The sequence below is a fragment of the Trachypithecus francoisi genome, unplaced genomic scaffold, assembly GCF_009764315.1.
Source record: "Trachypithecus francoisi isolate TF-2019V2 unplaced genomic scaffold, Tfra_2.0 Lachesis_group21, whole genome shotgun sequence".
NCBI classification, from domain to species: Eukaryota; Metazoa; Chordata; class Mammalia; order Primates; family Cercopithecidae; genus Trachypithecus; species Trachypithecus francoisi.
Window position 1 is genome coordinate 24460090 of NW_022681467.1, and position 25362 is coordinate 24485451.

The following is a 25362-nucleotide window of genomic DNA, read 5'->3' on the forward strand; positions in this document are numbered from 1 at the left end:
TGAACTAGTTTACAATCCCACCAACAGTGTAAAAGTGTTCCTATTTCTCCACATCCTCTCCAGCACCTGTTGTTTCCTGACTTTTGAATGATTGCCATTCTAACTGGTGTGAGATGGTATCTCATTGTGGTTTTGATTTGCATTTCTCTGATGATGAGTGATGATGAGCATTTTTTCATGTGTCTGTTGGCTGTATGAATGTCTTCTTTTGAGAAATGTCTGTTCATATCCTTTGCCCACTTTTTGATGGGGTTGTTTGTTTTTTTCTTGTATATTTGTTTGAGTTCTTTGTAGATTCTGGATATTAGCCCTTTGTCGGATGAGTAGATTGCAAAAATTTTCTCCCATTCTGTAGGTTGCCTGTTCACTCTGATGGTAGTTTCTTTTGCTGTGCGGAAGCTCTTTAGTTTAATTAGATCCCATTTGTCAATTTTGGCTTTTGCTGCCGTTGCTTTTGGTGTTTTAGACATGAAGTCCTTGCCCATGCCTATGTCCTGAATGGTACTACCTAGATTTTCTTCTAGGGTTTTTTATGGTATTAGGTCTAACATTTAAGTCTCTAATCCATCTTGAATTAATCTTCGTATAAGGAGTAAGGAAAGGATCCAGTTTCAGCTTTCTACTTATGGCTAGCCAATTTTCCTAGCACCATTTATTAAATAGGGAATCCTTTCCCTATTTCTTGTTTCTCTCAGGTTTGTCAAAGATCAGATGGCTGTAGATGTGTGGTATTATTTCTGAGGACTCTGTTCTGTTCCATTGGTCTATATCTCTGTTTTGGTACCAGTACCATGCTGTTTTGGTTACTGTAGCCTTGTAATATAGTTTGAAGTCAGGTAGCGTGACGCCTCCAGCTTTGTCCTTTTGACTTAGGATTGTCTTGGCAATGCGGGCTCTTTTTTGGTTCCATATGAACTTTAAAGCAGTTTTTTCCAATTCTGTGAAGAAACTCATTGGTAGCTTGATGGGGATGGCATTGAATCTATAAATTACCTTGGGCAGTATGGCCATTTTCACAATATTGATTATTCCTATCCATGAGCATGGTATGTTCTTCCATTTGTTAGTGTCCTCTTTGATTTCACTGAGCAGTGGTTTGTAGTTCTCCTTGAAGAGGTCCTTTACATCCCTTGTAAGTTGGATTCCTAGGTATTTTATTCTCTTTGAAGCAATTGTGAATGGAAGTTCATTCCTGATTTGGCTCTCTGTTTGTCTGTTACTGGTGTATAAGAATGCTTGTGATTTTTGCACATTAATTTTGTATCCTGAGACTTTGCTGAAGTTGCTTATCAGCTTAAGGAGATTTTGGGCTGAGACAATGGGGTTTTCTAAATATACAATCATGTCATCTGCAAACAGGGACAATTTGACTTCTTCTTTTCCTAACTGAATACCCTTTATTTCTTTCTCTTGCCTGATTGCCCTAGCCAGAACTTTCAACACTATGTTGAATAGGAGTGGTGAGAGAGGGCATCCCTGTCTTGTGCCAGTTTTCAAAGGGAATTTGTCCAGTTTTTGCCCATTCAGTATGATATTAGCTGTGGGTTTGTCATAAATAGCTCTGCATCACAAATATTTACGACAAGGGGAGGTGGCGTGAGCCCAGCTCCTGGCCCCAACACCCACTAAATAACAGAACTTCCCTATTTTATGTACATCAAAGTTTCATTAGTTGTTTGATTTGAAGAAAGCATTTTGCAGCTGGAATCATTTGAAAGACACTGTTCTTTACAGTCTGATTTCAGCCTAATTAGTAGCTTCACTGTGTGTGCCCCTCCTTGACATATATGATTGTGTATCTCCAGTTCCCTGGCAGATACTGAAATTCCAGCATTAAAATCTCAAGCACTCATTCTATTCACATGAAATCTCTGTTAAGATGCACGTACCCCTGACAGGACCCTTTCTGAGCTGCCATTTACATTTAATGTAATTACTGATAAAATAGGATTTACATCTGCCATTTTGCTATTTGTTTTCTGCCCTGAGTCTGTGTTCTTTTATTCCTCTGTCACTGACTTATTTTATGTTGAATTATTGTCTAGTGTACCATTTTAATTTCCTTGTTATTTATTTCACTATAATTCTTAAGTCATTTTCTTAGTGGTTGCCCTGGGGTTACAATTAGCATCTCAACTTTAAAAATAATCTAGTTTAGGTTAATGCTAACTTAATGTCAATTGCATACACAAACTTTGCTCCAATAATGCTCAATTTCCTCGCCCTTTCATTGTGTAATTATTGTCATACAAATTACATTTTTATACATTATAAGCACATAAACATAGTTTTATAATTATTGCTTCATTCTGTTGTCTTTTTAAAATAATAGATTTTTAAAAAAAATCTGTGGCAAAGTATACATAACATAAAATTTAGCATTTTAACAATTTTAAGTGAACACTTCAGTGGCAGTAAACACATTCACGTTGTTGTTCAACCATCACCACCATCCATCTCCAGAACTCTTTTCATCCTGCAAAACTGAAACTCTACTCATTAAACAATAACTCTTCATTTCCCCCTACCCCAAGCCCCTGACAACCACTATCCTAGTTTTGTCTCAATGAATTTGACTACTTTAGTAACTTACATGAGTGAAATTATACAGTATGTGTCCTTTTGTGACTGGCTTATTTCACTCAGTACTCAGGTTCATCCATGTTGTAGCATGTGTCAGAATTTCTTTTTCCTTCAAGTCTGAATAATATTCCATTGTATGCACATACCACATTTTGCTTATTGAATTCATCCATTGATGAGCACTTGGGTTGTTTTTGCTTTTTGGCTAGTTTTAATAATGTTGCTATAAACATGGGTGTGCAAATATCTCTTTGAGATCTTACTTTCAATTCATCTGGACATATACCCAGAAGTGGAATGCTGGATCAGATGGCAATTCTACATTTAATTTTTTGAGGAACTGTCATACGGTTTTTCATAGTGGTTGTCCTGCCTTCCATTTCCACCAACACAACACAAGTGCACAAAGATTCCGGTTGCTCTACATTTTTGCCAACATGAATTATTTTCTGTGGGTTTTTTGTTTTTTTTTAGCAGCCATCCAAATGAGTGTTATTTTCTTAATTATTAGTCATGTTGAGCATCTTTTTATGTGCCTATTGACCATTTGTATATCTTCTTTGGAGAAATCTCTCTTCAGGTCTTTTGCTCCTTTTAGAATTTTGGATTGTTTTTTGTTCTTGAATTTTAAGGATTCTCCATACATTCTGTATATTAATCCCTTATCAGAAATGTGATTTGCAAACATTTTATCCCGTTCTGTGGATTGCCTTTTTACTCTATTGATAGTGTTTACAAAGTTTTTAATTTTGATGAAGTCCAATTTGTCTATTTTTTCTTTTGTTGCTTGTGGTTTTGGTGACATTGCCAAATCCAATGTCATGAAACATTTGCTCTCTGTTTTCGTCTAAGGATTTTATAGTTTTAGCTCTTACATTTAGGTCTTTGGTCCATTTTGAATTTGTTTTGTATATGTTATTAGGTAAGGGTCCAACTTCATTCTTTTGCTTTTGGATATACAGTTTTCTTAGCACCAATTGTTGAAAAGACTGTCCTTTCCCCCTACTGAATGGTTTGTGTGCCCTTGCCAAAAATCATTTCATTATATGTGTGAAGATTTATTTCTGGGCTTTCTATTCTATTCCTTTGAGTCCATATGTCTATCTTTAATGCCAGTACCACACTATTATGATTACTGTTTCTTTGTAGTAAGTTTCAAAAAGTCAAATAGGAAAAAAAAAGAGTTACAAAAAAAATACACTTGTGCTATCTTTTATATTTGTCTAAGCAGTTAACTTTACCAAGAATCTTTGTTTATTATGTGGATTAATGTTACTTTCTAGTGTCCTTTCATTTCTGCAGATTCTTTTTAGTATTTCTTGTGGGGCAGGTTGGTTAGTGATAAATTCTGTTTTTATTTATTTGATAATGTCTTAATTTCTCTTAATTCTTGGTTGATGGCCTTGCTCTTTCAACATTTTGAATGTGTCATCCTACTAATCTCTGGCCTCCATAGTTTCTAATGAGAGGTCACCTTTTAACCTTATTGAAGATCCATTATATATAATGAGTCATTTTTTAATTTTCAGATTCTTTCTGCCTTTGAACTATTTGATAATAATGTGCTTAAGTGTGATTTCCTTGATTTTCTCCTATGTGGAGTTCATATCCTCTGAGACTCCCATTATATGTATGTTGGTGTGTTCGACGGTGTCATACAGGTTCATTTTTCTTTATTCTTTTTTTTCTTTCTGTTTATCAGATTGGATAATCTCAATTAACTTGTCTTCAAGATAACTGATTCTTTCTTCTGTCATCTGAAATCTGTTGTTGAGCCTCTCTAGTCAAAATTTCATTTTATTTATTTTATGAAAAGTCACTGTGCTTTTCAACTCTGGAATTTCCATTTGGTTCTTGTTTATAATTTCTATCTCTTTATTAATATTCTCTATTTGGTTAGACATCACCCCCATACTTTCCTTTAATTCTTTAGACATGCTTTCACTTAGTTCTTTGAACATATTTTAAAATCTGATTTTAAATTCTTCACCTAGTAGGTACAATATCTATTTCCCTTTGGGGACAGTTTTTATTAATACTTAATTTCTCAGTATGGACATATTTTCCTGTTTCATATGTGTCTCATAATTTTGTTGAAAACTGGACGTTCTACATAATAGAACCTGGCAACTCTGGAAATCAGATTTTCACACTTTTTTGCTGTGCTGCTATTGTTGTTTCTATTCAGTTAGCTTAGTGGTCAGAGATTCCCTTAAATCCCTTGATCAGTAAGTGTTTTCATCCTTTGCTAAGGGGCTCTGTGTGTGTGTTGGGGCACACCTGCATCACTTGGCGGTTCTACAATTTCTGCTTTAGACTTCACTTCCTGCTTGCATAAGACCTCAAAGCCAAATACATGTGAAATAGTGAGGCTTTCTCGAGGCTTCACACAAGCCCGCTGACAAAACAGCCTTCTAGATCCTCAGGAATATGTCAGATCTTTCCAATGTGGATATTTCACTTCTCACATCTTTTTTTTTGAGATGGAGTCTCGCTCTGTCGCCCAGGCTGGAGTGCAGTGGCCGGATCTCAGCTCACTGCAAGCTCCGCCTCCCGGGTTTACGCCATTCTCTCGCCTCAGCCTCCCGAGTAGCTGGGACTACAGGCGCCTGCCACCACGCCCGGCTAGTTTTTTGTATTTTTTTAGTAGAGACGGGGTTTCACCGTGTTAGCCAGGATGAGTCTCAATCTCCTGACCTGGTGATCCGCCCGTCTCGGCCTCCCAAAGTGCTGGGATTACAGGCTTGAGCCACCGCGCCCGGCCTCTCACATCTTTCTTTAAGTTTTTGGCCAGGCTCTTGTTTGACTAAATTGGTATCACCGCTCCAGGCAGCTGTGAGGTTAAATAGGTGCTGCTGATTGTTTTTGAAAAACACTTTGGGGCTAGGACTTTTCCTCCAGGGCAAACTTTAAGTCAGATCATATAAAAACAACACCTTTCCAGGGAACTGCAAGATGGATCAAATAGTGACAATGTTCTGGCCATGGGACTACATGAGGAGCTTCAAACCTGGTCTGCCCCACCTGGTGGCTGCAAGTTACTGGTTTTTAAAGATACGGGTGATTGTGAGGTTTCTGGGTTATAAAGCTACAGAGAAGAGGGAAGGGGGAGGGAAACAGGTCAAATTACAAAGTCACAGATCCTGGTGTTTTTATTGAGATTTTGCAATTTTTCTTGAATGAATGCTCCTCAGATTATTATAAATTTGGTTAATTTTGAGTTCTATAAAACTGATTTTGACAATTTTCATCAGCATTTTCATTGCTTTTGAAGAGGTCCTTATTCCTGAATTTCCAACTCCAGAATATGCATTGTATGTATGTATGTGTGTATTTTCTGTTATGGAAAATTTCAAATACATACACAAATAGAATAGGATAATAAAGTCCCATGTACCCATCAAGACAGGTTCAACAAATTTTAACATATGGCTGGTTTTGTTTCATTTTTTTGTAGCCTGCATCCCAAGAAAGCAAAGGCTCAAGTGAAGATGTAGATACTTTATTAAGGAGGGCTTTCCTAGAGAAAGAGCCAATACTAGGGTGTTATTGAGCTAGCCATTGCTAAGTGCAAATTATTCCCTTTTTTTTTTTTTTTTTTGAGATGGAGTCTCACTGTCATCCAGGCTGGAGTGCAGTGGCGTGATCTCGGCTTACTGCAACCTTCGCCTCCCAGGTTCGAGTGATTCTCCTGCCTCAGCCTCCTAAGTATCGGGGACTACAGGCACGCGCCACCACACCTGGCTATTATTATTATTATTATTATTTGTATTTCTAGTAGAGATGGGGTTTCACCACGTTGGCCAGACTGGTCTCGAACTCCCAACCCCGAGTGATCTACCTGTCCTGACTGCCCAAAGTGCTGAGATTACAGGTGTGAGCCATTGTGCCCAGCCTCCCAACTCATTGCCTTTGAGAAGTCATTATAAGCTGCTTTTCAGGGCTGTGTGCTTCTGTGAAAAAGGTGGAAGAACATATCCATTGAGCCCTCTTTGATGAAAGGATCATCACGAAGGGTATTAACTTCTCCATACTTCCAGTTTCAAGTGTGTGGCTGCTTAGGTGGCTCCTTGGCATCAGAAGGAAAGTCACAGACAGGGAACAAGAGTCCAAAGTACAGGTGCAAAGGGACATGCTGTCACGTGCCAACACCAGTTCCTGCAGCAGCGACTGGCACAAGTGACAGGTGAGGTCAAGAGATTGCAGGGCCTGATACACATCTGTATGTTACCCCAGCTCCCTGTCCCCGCCTCCGATGTTGGATTAGGATCTGCATTTATAACAAGCTTCCCAGCTGCTTTAAATGTACTCCGGAGGGCGCTTATCTCACTCTTGACGCAATTCTTGATGCACCATGCACGTTGAAATCACTGGGTTCCTGAGTCTGGCATTCTCTAGTTGTCAAATTCTGGAGGCTGGTTGTAGTAACTAGGGCTCCCTCTGCTGGTTACAATTAAGATTTCAGCAGGCTGTCTTCAGCCCACAGCTATCCATGCCTACCCCTGTGATTCTCCAGAAAAGGGGGCCTCTGCTGTGCTCTAGGCAGATCCACAGATCCTCAATCTAAGGATCTCACTGATGTCACAGACTCAGCTCTGACTAGACCACTTCTGACCAAAGAAAAATCCAAATCTCACCTCTTTCAAAAGTCCTCTCAATTACCTCCAGTCAGAATGAATTGTACTCTCAAATCCTGGTGCTGTGGGGTGGCAGTAAGGAACCACTTTGACAGAGATGATGCTTTAGCCAATGCATGGCCCTTACTGAGCACTTACTATCTGCCAGGTGCTATTCTGAGTGTTCGACATATATTAACTCACTCATCATCATGAGTCTATAAGGTGAACACCATTATTATCTGTCTTGTACAAATGAGGAAACTGAGGTGCAGAGAGTTTAAGTAATTTCCCCAAAGTCACACAGCCAGTTAAGGGGCAGAGCCAGGATCCCTAGGCTGTCTGGTGCAATAAATATTATTTGTATTATGACTGTGCCCACCAAGGCACTGTTAGGGCCTTGACATCCATGATCACATTTAACTTTGCAGATGAGAAGCTGGGACTCAGAGAAGAAGAGGAAGACATTGCAGCTGACCTGGGTCTGCCTGTGCCCCTGCTCAACAAGTCTGCCCAGTGAGCCTCCTGCATCGGACGCATCTGTATGCCATAAAAATGCATATTCCTCGTGAGTCTCAGCCAGTGAGCTTTGGGAGGAATTGTGAGAATCTGCATGTTAATAAGCACCCCCAGTTGATCCTGATTCACACAGAAGTTTGAGAAACCTTACCACCCTGCCCATCCTCGTCCATTAGAGCACATTCTACCAGTCACCTTAGATAAAAGCTACTCGAGCGTGGATCTCTTTTTCTTTATAATGGTTAAAAATGCCTTCTCTGCAAGTAACAGAATCTTTGACAACAGTGGCTTAAAATCCTAAAGATCTTTATTTGTTTAGTTCATACAATGTCCAGAATTTGACAGTCTCAAGGCTGATGTAGCAGCTAGCAATGGTGCCAAAGGGCCTCGTTCCTTCAACCTCTGTGTTTCACTATCCTTGACACTTGGCTGTTTTCTGTGCTTGTTGCTTCATTGCCACAAGGTGGTTGCTGCAGATCCAGGCATCTTATCTAAACAGTGAGGGCACGGTCACGTGACAGGCTTAGCCTAGCAGATGTTCTCACCCGGAATTTTTACTTGGGAGCTGGTGTCAAGAAGAGGGCACAGTGGGGGCTCCATTCTGGGGGACAATGGTGATGGCCCTGATGGCCAAAATGGATTCTCCTGCCACCTTTTTCTTAGGTCAAGCAATGATGTCGTTACCTGATGGGTTTTGTCATGCAATTTTGGCTGTAGTGCCTGGCTTCATGGTCACTCTTTGCTCCTGCATGTTTTCTAAGCATGATTCCCAGCTAGTCTGTGAGTTTCCTGATGTTCTTTCAATATTTTCTCCTCTCCTTGACTCAGCCAGTGAATGTTCATTGCTACAGACAGACTTACCAGGCTTGGATCCTTCAGGTCTCAGCTGAAACACAATTCCACAGAAATGTCCCCAGGGCTCAGAGGAGAGTTGCCTGTTATTCCCGTAACAAAACCTGTGTCTTTCCTTCATCACACTTACCACAGCCTGTCAGTATTTTGTTCGATTACTTGCTTTCTGGCTCCCCACTGGGATAGAAGCTCCGTGGAGTGATGGACCACTGTCTTCTTGTGTGGATAGCATACAGCCTGACACACAATAGGTGTTCAAAATGGTTGTGGTTGAGTAGATGAATGGATACAGGAATGGCTGAAGAGGGCTTGTTTTGAGATGGGGCTGACCTGAGAGTCACCAGATGGGCAGATAAGCCTCTTGCTTCAGGTCACATTCCTTCCTCCAGAGTCACATGGAGGCTCCAGTTCTGTTCTTTTGTCATCGTTGATCACAAGAAGGCATCATAAAGAGAAAACCCTATTCTTAAGCAGGGTCACAAGGGTTGTCCCTGCCCTGGGTGGGGAGGGTGCCCGCCACTGCAACAAACACCCACTAGCCAAGCATACCAGGGAATAATAATAAAATAATAATTAGATATAGGCTATAACTGGCTCTAATGCTTGTGCATAATGCCTAGTTAGACACTGGTAACCCTGGAAATAACAGGGGGGACATTAATGATACCCGGGAGTTTTTCACCAGGCTGACCTGTGTTGGGGCTTATTCCAGTTACTGTTGTTGCATAACACACTATCCCTAAATGTAGTGGTGAAGAATATTCATTTATTATTCTTATGGGTGAGGATTTCCGGCAAGGGCACAGTGGGGATGGCTTGTCTCTGCTCCACGCTGTCTGGGCCTCAGCTTGAAGACTTGAGGGCTGAGGATAACTGTCAGTGTCTGGCGCTGGTGTTACCCAGAAGCTTAGTTACTCACACGATTGGTAGCTGATTAGCTGATTTGTTGGCTGAATGCCCACATAAGGCATTTCCATGTGATCTGGACTTCCTTATAACATGGTGCCTAGGTTCCAAGGGTGAGCGCTGGTGGAGGTCGGGGCAGGTGGGGGGAGAGAGAGAGAGCGCGCGCGAGAGAGAGCGAGAGAGAGAGAGAGGCAGAAGCCATATTGCCTTTATAATTGATCAGAAGTCACATAGGATCGCTGCCACTGAACTCTACCAGTCAAGGCAGTCTCAAAGGACCCATATTCCAAGGGAGATATTAGACTCCGTCTTTTGATTGAGACAGGAAGAGCATATAGAATTAGAAATACCACTGTGGCCATTTTGGGAAAATATGATCTGTTACAGACCCTCTGCCCACCCACCCCGCACTGCTCTAACCCACTAAATTGGGATTAATTCCAGCCAGTCGAGGTCAGGCTCTTCCCGATCCCTTCCACCTGCCTCTCAGCCTCATGTCACTCTGGTTCATTAACACATCTTCCCTTCTCATGTTTCTCCCCCTGCCTGAATTTGAGGAACTCGTGACGTTCTTCAAGGCAAGCTCTTTTTTTTTTTTTTTTGAGACAGAGTCTCGCTCTGTTGCCTGGGCTGGAGTGCAGTGGCCAGATCTCAGCTCACTGCAAGCTCCACCTCCGGGTTTACATCATTCTCCTGCCTCAGCCTCCCGAGTAGCTGGGACTACAGGCGCCCACCATCTCGCCCAGCTAGATTTTTGTATTTTTTAGTAGAGACGGGGTTTCACCGTGTTAGCCAGGATGGAAGGCAAGCTCTTATGAGAAGTCCTCCCTGATTGTTCCAGCCTCCCAGCTGGGCCTTAGGGCTTCTTTTCCCTCTGAAACCTGCTTTTCCTTCCAGGACTGGTGTGGAGCTCTGAGCACCCGGGACTTTATCAAAGAAGATGCAGCTGTGGCTTTCTGGGCTGAGGCCAGGATTGCAGCACAGTGATTAAGGAGTCAGACACAGAGAGGTGACCAAAGAGGGGCCAGAGTGAGCCTGGAGAGGACGGAAGGAGCTTCCCACATCACAGCTCCCTAGGGCCCACCTCATGGAGGAAGAGCAACAGAGCTGTGCCCCATGACACCTGGAGTCCCTGAATTGCTCAGGCGGAAAAGCACTGGTGTCAGTTGCATGCTTCCTTCCTTCACAGCCCACAGCCAGTCCCTTATCATATCTTGTGGGCTCTGCCTTCTCCACTTCCCACCCACCCATCGCTACCAACCTGGACCACACCACCCTCATCTCTTACCTGGGTGGTTACAACAACCTCCTCCATGGACTCTCTGCAGCAGCCAGAGGGTTTCCTTTAGAACACAAGTCATATCCTGTCACTTCTTTGCTCAAAACCTTCATGGGCTTCCCATCTCAATCACAATAGAAGCCCAAGTTCTTACAACGGCTTACAGGGCTCCACAGGATCTGTGTTCCCCTCCAGTTCCCCTTCCCCTTACTTTTCCACTGCAGGACCATTGCCTCCTTTATCTTCTGCACACATACTGGGGTACTCCCAACTGGCTTTGCTCCCCTGCTCCAGAACCTGCTCCTTCAGATGTTCACACGGCTCTCCCTCATCACTCATGTCAAATTTCTACCCAAATACCACCTGTCAGAGAGCCTGGCCTGCCCCCGACATACTCCCATCCTGACTTTTATTCATCAGTGTACCAATCATTACTTGAATTTGTATTTTAACTTGATTATCCATCTTATCATGTATCTCCCCCTACCTTCTCCCACTTCCATCCCTCTGTCCACCTTCCCATCCGCTTGATGATAAACTTTCAGGAAGCACTAATCATCTGTGCTGAATTGCCAGAACCTGGTCACAGGAGGGGCTCATTAATCACCTGTGATTCAATGAAATCTTGGCCATATAATTTAATGGCCTGGTGCCCTTGGGAAGTCACATATTGCAAAATCAGATGAGGTGGGTTGTCAGTGTCAAACACAAGATACCAAAACCTTTTTATACAGTTATCCTACCTACCCCTACATGTATTTCATGATTAAACAGAAAGCTGGTCCTTCAGGCCGAAGCACTGGCCATCAGATGATTTTACAAATACCTGTAATTCCCCCATCTAGCTGTAGGAGGTGCCCTACTCTCATGCCTAAGGGTTAAGAAATATTGGGCGGGGCATACTTCATACTGACAACAGGCATGTCCTCTGGGGGTAGGAGTGAAAGAGGAGTGGGGAAGGGGGAACTGACTATTTTTTCACTCTCTTACTGGCTTACATATTTAAGGAATTTTTATAATGGGAATATATTTGTATAAAAATAGTTTAATGCATCTATATACTTTTAAATTTTTTTAGAGAAAGCAAATTTATGACAGAATGGCCAGAAAGTCTGACTATATAAGTAATATTACTTAATTTTGTTCCAGATTGAACCTCCTTGATTACATCTTCTGAGGCACACTAAAACTGCAGGTTTATTCCATGAAAGAGGCACAGATCATCCAAGGCACTGTGTGAGAATGATGGAGTTGCTGCATACCACTCCACTCTCATTGCAGTTTTGCACAGCACTGCCAATTATGCCCTGAGGAGGGACAACACACTGAACTTCTCATGTTAAGGTCACTGAACTTATAATGTATTGTAATGTGACATCAATACATCATTTTATGTATATTTACCTGTGTTTCCACCTGTAGATTGGCAACCATTGACACGTAAACAAATGATTTCAATAAAGTATGGTGATTATAAAGGTATATGAAGACTAGTAGGAGAGCAAGGAGTGGAGAGAATTTGCTCTAAGCCTCAGCTTCCCCATTGGTACCAGTGTGTAAAAATTCCACCTTTGAAGGTTGCTGGGAGGAGAAATGACATCATGTCAGGGGGAGTCCCTGGTACTAACATTCATTGTAATGGGACATGTTGAATTCAGCTCTTTGAGGCTGGCTTCCCCAGGCAAGTGTGATCAAGGTTGGGAGGAGGAGTGGTCTAGAGCAAGAAGTAGGACAGGCGAAGAGGCTGCTCCTGGGAATAGGGATGCTCATCAGCATAGGCATGAGAGAGCCAATAAACTAAGCAGTTGCAGGAAAGAAGGTTGGGAGGACGTGTCCAAGAATGCCTCCCTAGGGCTGGGTACCACAGCACAGACACACTCCTTGTTTCTGCTTCATTTTTCCTCTGTATCTCTTTGTAAGCCTGTGATGGGATTTATCAGTGGATACCTCTTTAGAATTTGTGTAGGTAGTACTGCATAACATACAGATGAGGCACTAGAGCCAGTCTACTTGGGTACGAATCCCAGCTCTGTCATTTATTTACTATTTTGTGATCTAAGTAACTCTCAAAATCTCTGCTTCCTCATTTGTAAAATGGGGATAATATCCGTACTTTCCTCAAAGAGTTGTTGGAAGGATTAAATAGATACTTATGATAACCTTAGAATAGTGACTAGCATATTGTACACTCTCAATGAATGTTAGATATTAAAATTCAATCAGTCATTTCATTCATTCATTCCCAATTTCATTTAATTTTTGGCTCTTTTATGAATTCTTATGGGTACTTATCTACACCAGGCACTAGGCTAAGTGAGGAGAATGTAGGGCTAAACAAGACATGGTTTTTGCCCATGACAAGCACATAGTCTAGGACAGGGGAGGAGAGATGTAGGCCAGATGACCTTAAGCCAAAATGGTCTAGAAAGACATGCGCCAAAGTGGTCCAAAAAGACAATGAAGGGAAGGCATAGAGAGAAAAAAAGAGACCTAGTGTGCTTGGATGCAGCGATGTGGGAGGAAGATGGGGAAGGTTTTGCAGAAGAGGAAACATTTGAACTGAGTGCTGGAGAGTGAATAAACATTTTCATGGAGCTAATTAATATAATATAACACAATAATGAATAATATCCTATGCTGCATAACAAACCACGTGAAAATGTGGTGACAAAACAGCAACCAGTGCTGTGGCTGGGAATTTGTGTTAGGCTCAGCTGGGGAGTTTTCTACTGAACTACACTCCAAACTCGAATTTTAAAACAGATATGGGGATACTCTGGATATCTATTTCTTCCTCAATGGGTTTTGATAGTTTGTGTCTTTCAAGGAATTTGTTAATTTTATCTAAGTTGTCAAACTTTTTTTTTTTTTTTTTTTTTTGAGACCGGGTCTGGTTCTGTTACCCAGGTTAGAGTGCATTGGCCCGATCTCGGCTCACTGCAACTTCTGCCTCCTGGGCTCAAACCATCCTCTCACCTCAGCCTTCCGAATAGCTGGGACTACAGGTGTGTGCCACTGTGCCTGCTATTTTTATTTTTATTTTTTTGGTACAGACAAGGTCTTGCCATGTTGCCTAGGCTTGTCTCAAACTCCTGAGCTGAAGTGATCCTCCAGCCTTGGCCTCCCAAGATTACAGGCATGAGCCACCACACCCAGCTACACTGTCAATCTTTTTTGCATAAGTTTGTCCATAATACTTCTAAATTATTCTTCAAAAGCTATTGGGTCTCTTATTCCTGATATTAGTAATTTGTGTCTTTTTTATTTTTTGCTGATCAGTCTGGCTAGAGACTTATCAATGTTATTCATGTTTCCAAATAACCCACTTTTAGTTACACTGAATTACTATTTTGTTTTTCTATTTTCTGCTTTATTGATTTATGTTGTTTGGTATTTCCTTTTCCATTTATTTTAGATTTTAGGTCTGCCTTGCCCTTGCCCTTGTCTTGCCTTGCCTTCCCTTGCCTTCCCTTGCCTTGCCTTGCCTTCCCTTCCCTTCCTTTCCCTTCCCTCTCTTTCTCTTTCTCTCTTTCTCTCTTTTTCTCTCTTTCTCTCTTTTTTTTTGATGGAGTTTTGCTCTTGTTGCCCAGGCTGGAGTGCAATGGCACAATCTTGGCTTACCACAACCTCCGCCTCCCGGGTTCAAACAATTCTCCTGCCTCAGCCCCCGAGTAGCTGGGATTACAGGCACCCGCCACCATGCCAAATTTATATTTGTAAAAATACAAATAATTTTGTATTTTTAGTAGAGATGGGGTTTCTCCATGTTGGTCAGGCTGGTCTCGAACTCCTGACCTCAGGTAATCTGCTGGCTTTGGCCTCTCAAAGTGCTGGGATTACAGGCATGAGCCACCGCACCTGGCCTGGTTTAATTTCTTCTCTTTTTAGCTGCCTAAGGTGGAAGGTGAGTTCATTGATTTTTTTTCTTTGTTTCTAATATAGACATTTTAGTGCTATAAACTTTCCTCTGCTGCATCCTATGCATTTTTATATGTTGTGTTTTTAGTTTAAAATACTTTGTAATTCTCTTTAAAAATTTCTCCTTTGACCCATAGGTTATTCAGAAGTCTTTAGTTTCCAAATGTTTGGAGACTTTCCAGATATATTTATGTTATTGTCATCTAATTTAATTTCTTTGCCTTCAAAGAACATTGACACTATTTATAATTTTTATTCTTGATGGACTGATTCTTTTATCATTCAAAAATATTCTTTTTCTTTAGTAACAATCTTTGGCTAGTTTGTTAAATATTTGGATAGCCACTGAAGCTTTGTTATGGTTACCATTTGTGTGGTATATAACTTGTATTCTTTTACATTTAACCAATTTCAACTCTGTACTCAAATTTGATTTCTTGTAGCAGTATATAGTTGGGTCTTGCTTTTTATCCAATCTGATAATAGTTGCCTTTTAATTGGGTGTTTGGGCAATTTACGTTGAATGTGGTTATTAGTATGGTTGGGTTTAATCTACTATATTGCTACTTATTTTTAAAATCTGTCTCAACTATTCTTTGTCCCCTTTTCTCCTTTTCTGTCTTCTTTTTCTATTAATTGAGTATTCTTTACTATTACATTGTGTTTACATTGTTGGTTTATTACTGATAACTGGGTTTCCTTGTTGTTTTCTTTTTTTTTAAGATGGAGTCTCACTCTGTTGTCCAGGCTGGAGTGCAGTGGTGCTATCTCAGCTCACTACAGCCTCCACCTTCCAGATTCAAGAGATTTTCCTGCCTCAGCCTCCCAAGTAGCAGGGATTACAGGCAGGCACCACCACACCCAGCTAATTCTTGTATTTTTAGTAGAGACAGGGTTTTGCCATGTTGGCCAGGCTGGTCTCGAACTCCTGACCTCATGTCCTCCGCCTGTTTCAGGCTCCTGAAGTGCAGGGATTACGGACATAAGCCACCATGCCCAGCCTGTTTTCTTTTCTTTTCTTTCTCTTTCTTTTTTGAAACAGGGTCTCACTCTGTCAACCAGGCTGAAGTGGCACCATCTTGGCTCACTGCAACTTCTGCCTCTCAAGTTCAAGTGATTCCCCTGCCTCAGCCTCCTGAGTAGCTGGGACTACAGGCACGTGCCACCATGCCTGACCGATTTTTTTTTTTTTTTTTTAGTAGAAATGGGGTCTCACCATATTGGGCAGGCTGGTCTTGAACTCTTGGCCTCAAGTGATCTACCCATCTTGGCCTCCCAAAGTGCTGGGATTACAGGTGTGAGCCACCGCGCTGGCCTTCTTTTCTTATACTGGTTTCTTTAGGTTTATAATATAGACTTTTAACTTGTCACAGTCTGTCTTCAATTAATATTTTATTACTTAATGTATTATATAAGAAATTTACATCAGTGTATTTTTTTCCTTCCTGGCTATTGTGTTATTCTTTTCATACATTTTATAAACTTCTACAATGTTGCTATTATTTTTGCTTTAAATGTAGAGGATGCCACCACTGAATTTCTTAGTGATGTTGATGCCCCTGTCACTACTCATTGCTGATGGCCTCGGTGAATGGTGGGTGGGTCCTCTGGGCCCTCTGAGGGGAATAATCCTTGGGAAGATGCCTCCTGGCCCCTCATAATACGTCAACCCCAGCGTGCCCATCTCCCTGAGCCTTTTGATTTTTTCCTCTATCATGCACCGTAGCAAATCAGCCCCTTCAACGGTACTTAGCAAAAGTCATCACTTCTTCCAGATGTTTGGAGCCACTAAGCCAGTTTGCACCAGCCCTTGGTATCCTCACCTGGGTGTTAAATCTCATATCACAAAAGAATGGCCCCAAGTCAATAAATTTTTCATTGTTTAGGCTAATGTTACAGCTTCCTTGATCAAGCACCCTCAAATCCACTGCCAGAGTTCTCCCATGATCCTGCTGTCACATGATGGCTGGTTTTTCGGATCCTTTAGAATACAGTCCTTTATTTCTTTATCGGATATGGCACATCCCCAACTGAGTTATGCTGCAACTTAACAGGACTTATCAGCCTGGAGGCCAAGAGAAGAGGCAGAAATAAATCCTGAGTAGGGCTCCTGCTGCCGGGGAGAGATTTCTTCGGTGTCTTCCCATATGGGGCAGGAGGTGGGGAGAGAAGTTACTGGATCTTAATAGGAAGGAGGCCAGGCCTGTCTATGGGCTCTGAAGGTCCAGAGGAGTTTGGAAGTCAAAATGTTTGAGGGTGTCCACCCAGATGTACCCAATCCATATTGCCTGGGATAATATGGGATGAGGATGGGTTCATGGCAGCTGGATGGTGAGTGATTCAACCCCAAATCCCTAATTTACTGACTGCTTTTTTTTTTTTTTTTTTAAAGAGATGGGGTCTCGCTGTGTCATTCAAGCTGCAGTACAATGACACAACCATAGTTCACTGCAGCCTTGAACTCCTGGCTCAGGCAACAAGCAGTACAGAAAGCCTGCATTTAAACACTGGCGACACAGAGACCATCACTGGCGGCGTTACATCAGCACCAGTGAAACAGACGACTGCCACTTTTCTTCTTCTCTCTCTGTTCCAACTCTGAGGGATCAAGCAACTTCCCAGGTCGAGGAAGGAAGGGAAGGAAGGTGAGAGATGGACAGTGCCTCCTCCGCAGGCGTGAGTAAGGCCTGCGCTGCCCCCAGGGGAGAAGCTTTGAGCTGGATGTGAGGTTGAGGTTTCTATTTAGATTCTGCTGGTCTCCTGAGTTCAGAAAATGAGGCAGAGTTGTCAAAATGGTGTTAGTCAGCACAAGCGACAGAAAAGCTAATGGGATCTGCTTGAGGTTATTTTAAGGGACAAAGGCTGAGGAACCATCAGAGTGTGTATAAAGGCAGAGAAGGTTCAGGTTGAGTTAACAGCGCTGTGGCTGGCAGAAGGACGCGTTTGCTCCTGGCTGCAAGGGGAGTGTGGAGCCCCGTGTGAGCAGAGTCTGGGCCACCCCCAGAACCAGCTCTGCCAGAGGGTTCCTGCAAACACTGTGAAGTCCCCTCTCACTCTGATGCATGTAGACAGACCTGAAAAGTTTGCCCAGCCACACAGAGAATGTTTGAAGCCTTCTGTGACCAGGAGCTACCTCCCAAGGCAGCCTCATCTATTTTTGGACATCATGTTAGAAAGTTTTCCTAAACTGGCTTGAAATGTTTCTCTGTTTTTGCACCTACAGCCTTGCAGATCAAGCCCACTCCCTTTGGACATTGAAACACAGAGAACGTGGCTTCCTCAAGTTTATTCTCTGCTCCAGAAGGTCATGGCCACAGCCTCCTCTCTCCTTCGCCACCTTAGGTGCGACAGCAGTCAGGTAGAGTCGCTGCTGTGTGATCGCACTTATTTAACATTTATTTTGAGTTAGGGTGTGGGTGCTGGGGCAGCTGGCTAACCATCCCCTGCCCTCTGTGGTGGCCTGAGAGAGGAGCAGGAATGCCCCGTGCAGATTGGGGATCAGCAAACAGTCTAGACCAGCTTTTCTCCTGTATCCCGTTTGGAGAGTCCCTGGGTCGGGGGCCAGTCCATCCTGCAGCATTGAAGGGCTTGAGGGATGAGCAGGGCTGTCGGGCCCACAGAGCAGGCAGCCCTGGGGAGAAGTGGCCAGGGAATGTGCAAAAGTAATCAAGTCATGGGACAGGGTGGACCCAGCCCCAACCTAGGGGAGAGGGGAAGGGGATGTGCTGGAGCCTGGAGGTCCATGTCTGGCAGCCTTGGGAGACGAGAGGGTTTCCCAGGCTGGACAGCATGGGCAGGGAGTTCATTCCATGGTGAGCTCTCCCTGCTCCGTGTTATCCAAGTTTGTACAGGAGGCCACCAGCGCCCTTCATTCGACTACGTCGACAGACAGCATGGCCTTGATTGCACGGAACTTGTTGCAGGAGAAGTCGGCGAGCAGTTGCTTGGTGCCACTCCGGGTGGGCAGGATCTCAAAACGGACCCGGGACCGCTCCTTGGGACGTAGGGTCGGCACACTGATGGGGAGTGCATGGATCAGTGTTGATATGAGACACACAGACCTTGGGTTGGACGGGCCTTCTGCAACCTCCTGTCCTGTTCTGATGGAGGCTGGGCAAGGCCGCTGCTTCTTTAGCTCCCTCTAGCTGTCCTCCGGTTACGGGGCCCCACCAGCCCCAGGACACTTCAGCACAGGAAGAGGGAGAGGGGTCCCATGATCTCCCAAATATTCTAAGCCCTGAAGACCAGCTCTTAGCTCTGGCGACCTGGACTTCTCAGGAGTTCAAGTTTGGTGAACCCCCAAACCAAATGCAAACACAGATTCTAGAGTTCCAAGGCCCCCAAAAGAGTAAAGAACCCAAGGTCAGAGGGAGTCTGTCTGTCCCACCCAGAGGATCTGGAGGGTCCCCCCCGCCCCCTCCCACCCTCCCGCACCGGCCACTTAGGCCCAGGACTCACTCAATCTTCAGGTTACCCAACAGCAGGCCGCTTCCCTCCACCATCAGCACACAGTCCCTCACTGGCTCATCCAGTGGATTGGAGAAGAGCATCTGCACGTTCACAGGCTTCTGTACACGAGCCTCATCCAGCACCTACAGAGGAGAGGGACTGCTGAGTCAGGACTCCAGCTGCTCAGCCCCTGCCTGCACCTTGGTGAGGGCTGGGCAGGGTGACTGAGTGAAGGGGGTGATGTCACTGAGGATGAAGGAAGGGGAGACCATTTAGCCCTCCTAGGTGCCAGGCGTATTCTATCTGATGCCCCCTGCCCCCCAGTACACAGGGTGGTCCTAGGACATTATCCCATGCTGTGGATGAGAACCTCAGCTTTGAGGAGGAAGGGGCCCTCTGCAGCAGCCAATAGCACTGTGGCTTCCCTGTCCTGACTCCAGTTCAGCCCCTGCTTCCCAGGACAGCCTAACTCCACTGTGGGCTCTGTGAGGGTCAGGACATTTTTCATGCTGAATTTATTTTTTTCAGGGACAGGGTCTTGCTATGTTGCCCAGGCTGGCCTCAAACTCCTGGCCTCAAGTGATCCTCTTGCCTTGGCCTCCCAAAGCACTGGGATTACAGATGTGAGTCACTGTGCCCAGCCACATGCTGGATTTAATATCACTTTCCTTGGCTTTCCTGCTTATGGGTCCTGTTTCTTCCCTTAAAGCTTGAAACTCCCTCCCTGGGAGGCCCCACAGGTGTTGAAAAGGGCAGCCCCAGGCCCTGCAGCTGCTCATACCCTGGCTCACACTGTGGTTCCTTAAACTCTTTTCCATGGGTTGGGTTCCCCCAACTCAACCCAGGCTACTGTCCTCTGCTGACGCTCCAGTCTACCAATGTCCTTCTAAACTTCTAGAGCCCAGAGGTTCCCTGTGCACTATTTATAGTCTGAGCAGAGTTGTAGTACCACACTGTCCTTGCTCAGGGATCAGAACAGGTGAAGGCTGGGTTTGGGGTCAGAAAAGCAATTTGGACTATTTATTCAGACCAAAAGATGAAAGCTGTTGTGTTTCTGCCAAGAAACAGCCATAATTCATTCTGAGCAGACAAGTCATCTCTTTGGGCCTCAACTTCCTCAGCTGGTAAAGAAGGACAATCATTTCTCCCCTCCCAGAAGGGGCCAAATGAGATCAAGGATGGGGAAGAAAGCATTTTGGAAATATAAATTGAAATTGTATGGCTATGGGATTTCTTTTTCTTTTGAGAATGACTGGAGGTTGCTGGGGTTTTTTTGTTGTTGTTGGGTTTTGTTTTTCTTGTCACTAATCCTCAGAGCAACCATTTTACAGTGACAGAGCTGAGGTTCAGGCTGATTCAATAACCTGAAAAATTCACACACTAGGAAACAGCAGAGCCCAGCTGGATCTAAAGCCTTTGCTCTTTCTGATAGGTCTGCGATACCTCCCAGTAATTTGTGAATAATTGAAGCATTTTAGACACCATGGTCTATATTATCATCTCTTCCATGAAACTCATTTAAATGTATGACATAATTTGAAGAGTGCAGCATAATTTTATGCTATTGGGTTATAACAAAGCTATACAGATGTTGCCACATTTTTCATGTTGATATTTAATTTGAGATTTCCGTGCATTTTTTTTCTTTTTTTAATGCTGCTTACCACTCTCTCCTATTGACCCAAATCTGCAAATGTACCCAGAGGAGAGGATAAAAGCCACCAAAAACCTCAGTTTGATAGTCACAGATGATGAGTCAATTGGGAGGACATCACCCTTTGGAAACAATGTTCAGATTGTTTTTGGCCTCGTTTCGTGGTCTAAGGTCCTCAATGCTAATTGCCAGCCAGTACCAGGTTAGATAATGGGGTTTCACCCAAATTATTATCTTTTCATACAAACCACCTTCTCCAGTTTAAAAATCCATGCTCTACTCTGAGTGAGCTATGCACTGATCATTCAATAGAGACAAGAATGTCTTCTTGATTTTCTGAAGGCTTAGGTGGAGGAAAGAATGTGTCTTGAAGAAGGAAGATCAGGAGTCATTTAAAAAGATTAAACTTTTAAAAAGAGTTAGTGATGGCACATTTCTAGCCCATATATATTCTGATTTCCTTTCTAAAAGATATTGTAGTATCTTTAAAGATAAGTAGACTTGCCATGGAAATCTGGAAGATGTATAGCAAAAGTGTTGAATAAAAGATGACGCTGGAAGAAGGTTTGAGAACATGGGATAAGGGAATATAATGGGGAATATACTGGGGAAAAACACTATTTTTTTTTTTTTGTCTGAGTCTCTCTCTGTCACCCAGGCTGGAGTGCAATGGTGCAATCTCAGCTCACTGCAACCTCTGCCTTTCAGGTTCAAGCAATTCTCCTGCCTCGGCCTCCCAAGTAGCTGGGATTACCGGTGCCTGCCACCATGCCTGGCTAATTTTTTATATTTTTAGTAGAGATGGGGTTTTGCCATGTTGGCCAGGCTGGTCTCGAACTCCTGATCTCAGATGATCCACCCGCCTCGGCCTCCCAAAGTGCTGGGATTACAGGACTGAGCCACCGTGCCTGGCCAAAAACTAACTTCTTTTAAACACTGATCACTTTAGTACAGAATGTTTTCATAACTGAACTGGCAGCCACCCAGTATCATTTTCTGGACTCAGGAGTTGGAATGGGCACTCTGCTGTCCACCATGTCTAGAGAGATAGGGAGTGTTTCTCAGAAATGTCTTGTGAAGCAGGAGAGGCTGTCACACGCAGGGCACAAGCCTGGACTGGCAATGAAACCTCTCACCTGTGCAGGGAAGAATGCAAGTCCAGAGCCAAGGGGCTCTGTTCCAGTCCTGCCCTGAGGAAGGGGCTACTTCTCTTTTACAAATAGTGGCTATCCACTAAGACACTGTGCCAAGGGAGGCAGTGATGAACTCAGAACAGAGGTAACGCCTGCCCTTGTGGAGTTTACGGTTGGGTAGGGGTTCACAACCAAATAATTGCACGAAGACAGATCATATTCCAGCTGGGACAAATGCCTTGAAGGTAAAGGACAGAAGGTTCTGAGGGTGTATAACTGAGACCAAGCCTAATTTCGGAGCTCAGGAAAGTCTTCCCTGAGGAAATGACACTCTGCAAAAGAAGTGATTGATTGTCCCAATGACAGTTGGAGCAACTGAGACTCAGATTAAGGGACTTGCTCAGTGTCACCACTGATCAATGGAGGGGTTTAAATACAATGCCAGATCCATTTGGTTACATGGCCCAAGGCCTGAACGACTGCCCCTCTCAGCCCCCAGACTGGCTGCCTAGTCACTGGCTCTCTAGCCCCTAATGTAGGGGACCAACTCCCCCAACCTGAAGCACAGTCCAAAGTAACCAGGACAGTAAAAGGGTGCAATTGCAGGCCAACTGTGTGGGAGAACCAGGCCCCGCATCAGAGCCAGCACCCTAGATCCCTCTGCCCTCTCTGAGGTCAGGAACCCCTTCGGCCAGCTTACCGTTTAAGGAGGGATGGGCCAGGGCAGCCATGATTATCTGGCTCCTCCTGGTTTCTGGGGCTTGGGAAACCTGTTGCACTGTGATTGTACAGAGAACGGCAATTTCTAGCTAGACGGGGGTGGGGCAGATGGTGGGCACAGCAGATGAGAGAGGGCAGGGCCTGGCACATGAGGCTCTTGGTTGGACCCCAAGGGAAACCCTCAGGTTCTCTGTCCGTTTGTCTGCCTGTCCTTGTCCAGTCTTTTACCCTTCAGACCTATACTGCCTGGCTCCAGCACTCTCCACCTGGGGCTAGGGGGATCAGGCACAGGGGCTCCAGGGTGAGGGACAGGCTTGGAGTCAGCACAGGTGCTCCTGCTGGTGCTGAGGAAGAGACAGAGTGGCACGAGGGGCCTCCCACGGACCTGCAAGCCCCACCTTCCTGGGCTCCTGAGAAGGAGCTTGAGGGTGAACCCTGCAAACCAAAGGAAGCCCTATGAGCAGAGAAAGAAAGACGGGTCTTTGTTCTCAGCCACTTTGAAGATGCTGTTGCTGGCTGGTGATGTATCAGGACACCTTGGAGGGGCATGGGCTGGGAGTCCCAGGGCCTGAGGCCTAGCCTTGACTCTGGCAGTAGCCAGCTGTTCCCTTCTCTCTGGGCTTGGTTTACTCGTGTGAAGTGAGAGTGGGGCATGTGACTAGGCTCCTAAGAGTCCATGATTCTGTAACTCCAGGGTCTAGACGATGGAGAGATGCTGTAGCTCAGGCCTGTTTCTGACAGGGGGCTGGGCTGTGGCCCTGACACACCAGCTGGCTGTGTGCGGGACCCACACCCGTGCGTCTCTGTGATTCCCAAGCCTGGCATGGCCCAGAACACAGCAGATGCTCAGTAGCTGAGTGAGAGGGGAATGAACTGAAAAGAGTCTCTCCAGACCCCTCCTCAGCTGATGCCCCCAGTGGTTCTGAACTAGAATCCGAGAAGCAGCCAGGCAAATGCACGTGTTTATCCCACCAGACAGGGAGCAGGAACACGGGCCTGAGTGGGAGCTCTTGGCTATTTGGCAGAGGCTGGACCCGGCCGGGCCCAGTTCTCTGCCCCTCCCAGTAAGAAAAAGCTCTCCTTTGCAGTCTGGGAGAACTGTGGCTCACAGGGACGGTGGGGCTCCTGGGAGCTGGGCTGGCTGGGGGCAGAACCCCTTCCCACCCCGTTACCTCCAGGGTCAAGGTGGGGTTGTCCAGGATGATGTCCCGCTCCACCACCACCCCAGGTTCATCTGGGACCTTGCACACGGCTGTGATCCGGATCATGTTGTCGGACTTCAGGTACTTTTCATACTGAGCGTACGAGATCTTTACAGGATGCTCTGCCTCTGGAAGGAGAAGTCGGGGATTCGAATGAGGAGCACTGGGGATGGCTTCTGAACCTTCGTCAGAACTGACGCCAAGCCAAGGCAGGGTGAGCTGGCAGGAGGATCTGCAGCCCCGGGCTTGACTGAGCCCTCCTTGGGCCAGGTCCTGTGGGAAGCCTCCCCCTGGTCAGAGTGGGCTCCAGAGCAGGGGCCAAGGAGGCCCCAGGACTCCGTCTGGCTGGGCAGATTCCCGGGAGGATGAGCTCATAGGGGCTAAAGATACTGCTGCTTCCTCCCCACCCAAATGTTGGAGGGCAAGTGTCCTTTTTTTATTTTTTAAATTATTTGTAGAGATGGGGTCTCCCTATGTTGTCCAGGCTGGTCTCAAACTCCGGGGCTCAACTGATCCTCCCGCCTTGGCCTCCCAAAGTGTTAGGATTACAGACATGTGCACTGCGCCCAGCCACAAATGTCCTTCTGAGGGGCAGTGGAAGAATACAAATGCCACCTGATTGCCAACAACAGTAGCAATCATGACAGTAACACAATAATAGGTAGGAAGGAAAGCCAGAGTATTGGCTAAACAAACACATAGGATCCTCCCCGTCATCTAATAACCTGGGGTTCTACTGTCACAGCATCCCTTTCATTCCTCGTGCTCTCTCCTGCTTCTAAATCATCCACACACTAGACAGACAAAGCTTTAGAAAGCTGTTTTCTGTTTTGTTTTTTTCTAAATCACTATTCTTCATGTCACATATCACTTCAAAATATCTCCGTGGCTCCTCATTGCCTTAGATGAAGTTCAGACCCCTCAACCTGGCCCTGAATCACCTGTCCCTTAAAAGAACCTTCCACACTTCTTGTCCTGCAGACAAAACAGGCACCTTTTTGCTCGCATATTTTGACTCACATGGTTCACCCAGATGGAAATGTCTCGCCTGGCTTCTCTCCATGCATCTGGCTCCTTCCCCATGCTTTAAGTCCTCTCTTCTGACCCTGTGGGCTGCGGGGCCCGATTCCTACCCTGATGGGCTTAGGTGCTCCCTTCCCTCAGGCTTTCATGCTGGGTGGCCTGGGGGTGCCCCAGCACCCACAGTGTTACACACTCTTGTAGGTAAGACTGTAAGGAGGAAGTTCCCTCTGCTTTTAGCACTGGAGGAATTTGCCATCCCTGCCCCAAATGTGGAGAGGACAGGCCCTTGCATCAGCTGGTCCAACCCTTACCATCAGTGACCACCGAGGTTCAGAAAAGGAGGGAGACTTAACCAGGGTCATCCAGCAACTACTTGGCAGATGACCAGACTCTAAGACCACTATACCTGCCTTCTCTCTTTTTTCCATTCCATTCTGCAAAAGGATTTTTTAAAACCATTTCCATCCTGTGATTTTTTTTTTTTTTTTTTGACTTCCAAAATTAGCTC

The 25362-nt window shown here is 44.8% G+C and overlaps 1 protein-coding gene across 1 annotated transcript in view; it reads right to left on the reverse strand.

Moving 5' to 3' along the window:
- Window positions 1-17943: 17943 nt before the first annotated feature.
- TGM3 (transglutaminase 3) overlaps window positions 17944-25362 on the reverse strand; it is a 47381-nt gene continuing 39962 nt past the window's right edge. Inside the window, exons 11-13 of the mRNA XM_033185910.1 lie at window positions 23802-23959; window positions 19132-19265; window positions 17944-18689 (exon numbers count right to left, since the gene is read on the reverse strand). Of these exons, the coding sequence (XP_033041801.1) occupies window positions 18542-18689; window positions 19132-19265; window positions 23802-23959 (440 nt within the window). The 3' untranslated portion in view covers window positions 17944-18541. The remainder of the gene's footprint in view (window positions 18690-19131; window positions 19266-23801; window positions 23960-25362) is intronic.